Raw genomic sequence first — 4,399 nt, forward strand, 5'->3', positions numbered from 1 at the left:
ATGAAACAGGAACCTATTGCAACTCAGGCACGCAATGTCCGACCGGCCTCACACTTCATATGTTTTCTAATAGTCCTGGCCTGAACACATATCCACGTCAGTGTTCATTTATAGTAATAGCGCCACCAGCTGGCAATAGGAAATATGGCACGGAAAAATCTATAATGTAACTCCTTATATGCACGTTGCCCACCGTTCACTGTTCGTGAGACCGACAGGTGGTGATGGCACAGGGTTGCGGTTGCACTTTTGCGCGAGGGCCCGATCATCGCTGCTTGCAGCTTTAATTCTTCTTCTTCTTCTACTGCTTCTCCCTCTTTGATCGCTAATTTGAAGGCCTAAACATGCTCAAAAACTCACAATAATTTGCACACGCATCAGACCTTGCAAAAATTTACGTCTGATATGGGTTTTAAAATTAGGCGTGGCAAAATGGCTCGCTAGCGCCACCTAGAACTGCCCAGGCCACTACGCAATACGTACATGCACCAAATTTGGTGGGCTGATAGAACACCCCGAATCATGAAGAAAAGTCTCTTGGAGCATATCTCTAAACCCAACAGGAAGTCCGTTATTTTTGATTTCCTGTGCAATTTTGTAATTTGTTTCAATTTCCAGTCGTCGTACTTTAACGAACTCCTCCTAGAGTTTTAATCCGATCAACATCATTTTCATGTCATTCTAATCTTGAGGTCTTTGCGAAGCTAAATTGCGGAGATCTTGACTTTTCGTGGGGAAACGTGACCCTGGCGGCCTGCCAAAGTTTGGCGTTTCGCCATGAACAGGAAGTTGTTGTAACTCAGGCATACAATGTCCAACAGGCCCCAGACTTCACCCAGACTTGACACATTTAATAAAAGTCCTGGCCTGAAGACATCTACATTGTAATTTTCAGATACAGTTATAGCGCCACCTGCAGGAAACAGGAAGTGACATGCTTTAAACTGTGATTAACTCCTCATAGAGATTCAAACAGGTCAGCATCATATTTGGCCAGTATGATCTTCAGACATTTGTGATGATACAATGAAAGATCCTAACTTTTTGCTGAGGGGCGTGTCCGTGGTGGCGTGACAAAGTATGATGTTTCGCCATGAAACAGGAAGCTATAGTAACTCAGGTACACAATGTCTGACCAGACCCAAACTTCACATGTTTGAGAAGAGTCCTGGCCTGAACACATATCCATGTCACTGTTCACTTATAGTAATAGCGCCACCAGCTGGCAATAGGAAATATGGCACGGAAAAATCTATAATGTAACTCCGTATATGCACGTTGCCCACAGTTCACTGTTCGTGAGACCGACAGGTGGTGATTGCACAGGGTTGCGGTTGCACTTTTGCGCGAGGGCCCGATCATCGCTGCTTGCAGCTTTAATGTTAGCAACTGTAATTTATGGGACATCATTGACTACCATAGTAGGAAAAATTACTGTATCATTTTTTTCTGTTGAACACAAAATAAAATATTTTGAAGAACTGTTCCGGGGCACGTTTGACTAGAAACTAGGAAGCTGATTGAGACGCGCCCCATGGGTGATTTTGATCCAGTGATTTAGCTGGCCCCGTGCTGGTGCTCACACTCACAGCTGTATTGAGTTCCTCTATTTTTTTACATTAACAGCCTAGGTATTGTTTATCAAGGTTCTGCGTGTTGAGGTAATTGATGAGGCGTGACATCAAGGACCAATCAACATGTTTGGATCATTACATTGTGTGATTAAACGAATCTCATTGGCGAAGTAAAAACAAATTACAACTCACTTGGTGTAAGAAATGTAAGCAAATGACCTGCAAAAATGTAACGAGTACTTTTCAAGTGTAAATAAAATTGTAGGAAGTAAAAAGTAAAAGATGTTCTTTATGAATGTATTCAAGTAAAAAAGTATTCAATTTAAATTGTACTCGAGTACAGATTTACAAAAATAGTACTTAAGTACAGTAATCAAGTACTTTACACCCCTGATGAATCCTGGAAAAAATATCACAGGTTCCAAAATAAGCAGCCCAATAGTTTCCACGTCACCATTCACCAGTGACCATGCCTATCTCTTCTACACACTACATTTCCCATAATCCTCCTTGTTAATTACCACACCTGTCTGCCATCATACTCATCAACTCTCCATAAAAAGCACCACACACACAGGCTTTGCCTGGTCTCTCCTTGCTAACTAAGATTGTGTTATTGTCTGTCTTGGACTGTCTGTATTGCTAATTGGTACTTCAACCTTCAACTACGTACCTTTATCTTGTTTCAATTTTGACTGTATTTGATTGACCGAAGCTGCTTGAATTGGTTATTTTAGATGACCTGAGCCAGCTGTGCCGGTGATATTAACTGGGTAAGTAGTTACTGTTTACATGATACATTTCAATATTATTCACTTGTACCTATCACAATTCCATTAGTGGATAGCGTGTCTGTTTGTGTACCTTACAGAAAGTTGTGTTCTTGCTAGATTTCAGATTGCCTGTGACTGCTGCAGTAGGTGGTACCACCAAGCATGTGTCCAGGGGACATCAAAAGTGAACTTTCTGTGTCCTGCCTGTGAAAATTAACCAGATATTGTAGCTTTCTTTTTCTTTCTTTCAAACAATGGATGGTACTGTACCAGTGTATTTATTTTCTGTTTTAATGGATAGTTCATACATTCAAAAGTTCTGTTATTACCCCCATGAACAACAAACCTGTCTGTATAAATCATACTAAATTTAACAGAATAAAATACTGCATTGAATATTATTACTTGTGTAGGTGCATCAGACCCATGTTAGTGACTCTCTGTATATTCACACAGAAGAAAATAATGCCCAAATAATACCCTAGTATAATGTCACATTTTAAATTTACTTTTAATCATTTAGCAGACGCGTTTATCCAAAGCGAGTAAACGACTTACAGATGAGGGAAACAATGGAAGCAATTGGAACAACATGAGGACAACAAAAAGCATAGGTGCAATAAAAAACTGGTCTCATATAGCCTACCACAGTATACAGAGATAGGATTTTTTTGAAAGACTATATATTACATTACTTGTGTAGGTTCATCAGAACCCAGCCTAGCTGAGATTTTATCCTAGCTAGTCGGTCTCAAGCCCGGGTAAATGGGGAGAGAGAAGATGCTGGGAAGCAGCGTTATCAGTTAGCCAAAACATCTGGCAAACCAACATTGTTGGACTGCGCTGAAGAAGGAAATGGCGACCCACTTCAGTATTTACGCCAAGAAAATTCAATGGATAGACAACCGAAGAGTTTTCAAGATATGGCGCTGGAAGGTGAGGACCCCAGGTTGGAAAGTGCCCAAAATGCTACTGGGGAAGAGCCTAGGATTACTATGATTAGTACTGGGATTTGGATGTGTCTGTACCAAAACCGAAAGGACGTTCAGATGCTGATGTACCCAGACACGAAAGACATGAAAGGAACATCCGAAGCTTAACAAAGACGCATACAATTGGAACATGGAATGTTAGAACAATGAATCAGGGAAAGCTCGACACTGTGAAAATGGAAATGGCTCGCATGAAGATCAGTATACTTGGAATAAGTGAGCTGAAGTGGACAGGCATGGGTCATTTTCAATCAGGTGATTACAAAGTCTTTTATGCTGGACATGATGCAAACCGAAAAAATGGAGTAGCCCTAATTGTGGAGAAAGAAACTGCGAATGCAGTCATGGGATACAATCCGAAGAATGACCGAATGATATCTATTCAAATTCAAGGCCACCCGATAAATCTGACTATCATTCAAGTGTATGCGCCAACAACAGATGCCGATGAAGATGCTCGTGAAGCGTTCTACTCCGAACTGCAGCAGCTCATTGATTCAACACCAAAGAAGGATGCCATTCTCATCATCGGAGATTGGAATGCCAAAGTTGGAGAAAAAGAAGAACCTGGAAAAGCTGGAAAAGAAGGACTTGGCTACCGAAATGAAGCAGGAGACAGACTGATGGAGTTCTGCCATGAAAACTGTCTATGCATCATGAACACGTGGTCAAGCAGCCCAAAAGAAGACCTTACACCTGGACCTCACCAAATGGGCAGTGTCGAAACCAAATTGATTACATACTTTGCAGTAGACGATGGAAAAGCTCAGTACTGTCAGCAAAGACACGTCCAGGAGCAGACTGTGGCACAGACCATGAACTGCTACTATCAAAGCTGAAGATCAAGCTGAAGAAAAGGAAGCAGGTCCAAATACCACGAATATACGACCTGGATAACATACCAAATACATATTCCATCAGCGTTGAAAATCATTTTAATGCACTCAACTTAGACGAAAGACAACCCGATGAGCTCTGGGAAGAAATACGTGATACAGTAATACAAGGGGCCAAGAGGAACATTCCACCAGCCGGGCGCAAGAAGAAAGCAAAATGGCTC

General features: G+C 41.4%; 1 protein-coding gene across 1 annotated transcript; it reads left to right on the forward strand.

Annotated features, from left to right (window-relative positions):
* The first annotated feature begins 2,318 nt into the window (after positions 1–2,318).
* LOC130549794 (craniofacial development protein 2-like) lies at positions 2,319–4,178 on the forward strand. Its single transcript, XM_057327123.1, has 2 exons — positions 2,319–2,347; positions 2,465–4,178. The coding sequence occupies exon 2, from the start codon at positions 3,486–3,488 to the stop codon at positions 4,176–4,178; it is 693 nt and encodes a 230-aa protein (XP_057183106.1). The 5' UTR covers positions 2,319–2,347; positions 2,465–3,485.
* The last annotated feature ends 221 nt before the right edge of the window (positions 4,179–4,399 follow it).

This window comes from Triplophysa rosa, unplaced genomic scaffold (genome assembly GCF_024868665.1).
Source record: "Triplophysa rosa unplaced genomic scaffold, Trosa_1v2 scaffold175_ERROPOS813387+, whole genome shotgun sequence".
Lineage (NCBI taxonomy): Eukaryota > Metazoa > Chordata > Actinopteri > Cypriniformes > Nemacheilidae > Triplophysa > Triplophysa rosa.

What these genes read in the sequence shown, in the direction of transcription:
- LOC130549794 (XM_057327123.1), top strand. Translation starts at nt 3,486, where the DNA reads ATGAATCAGGGAAAGCTCGACACTGTGAAAATGGAAATGGCTCGCATG.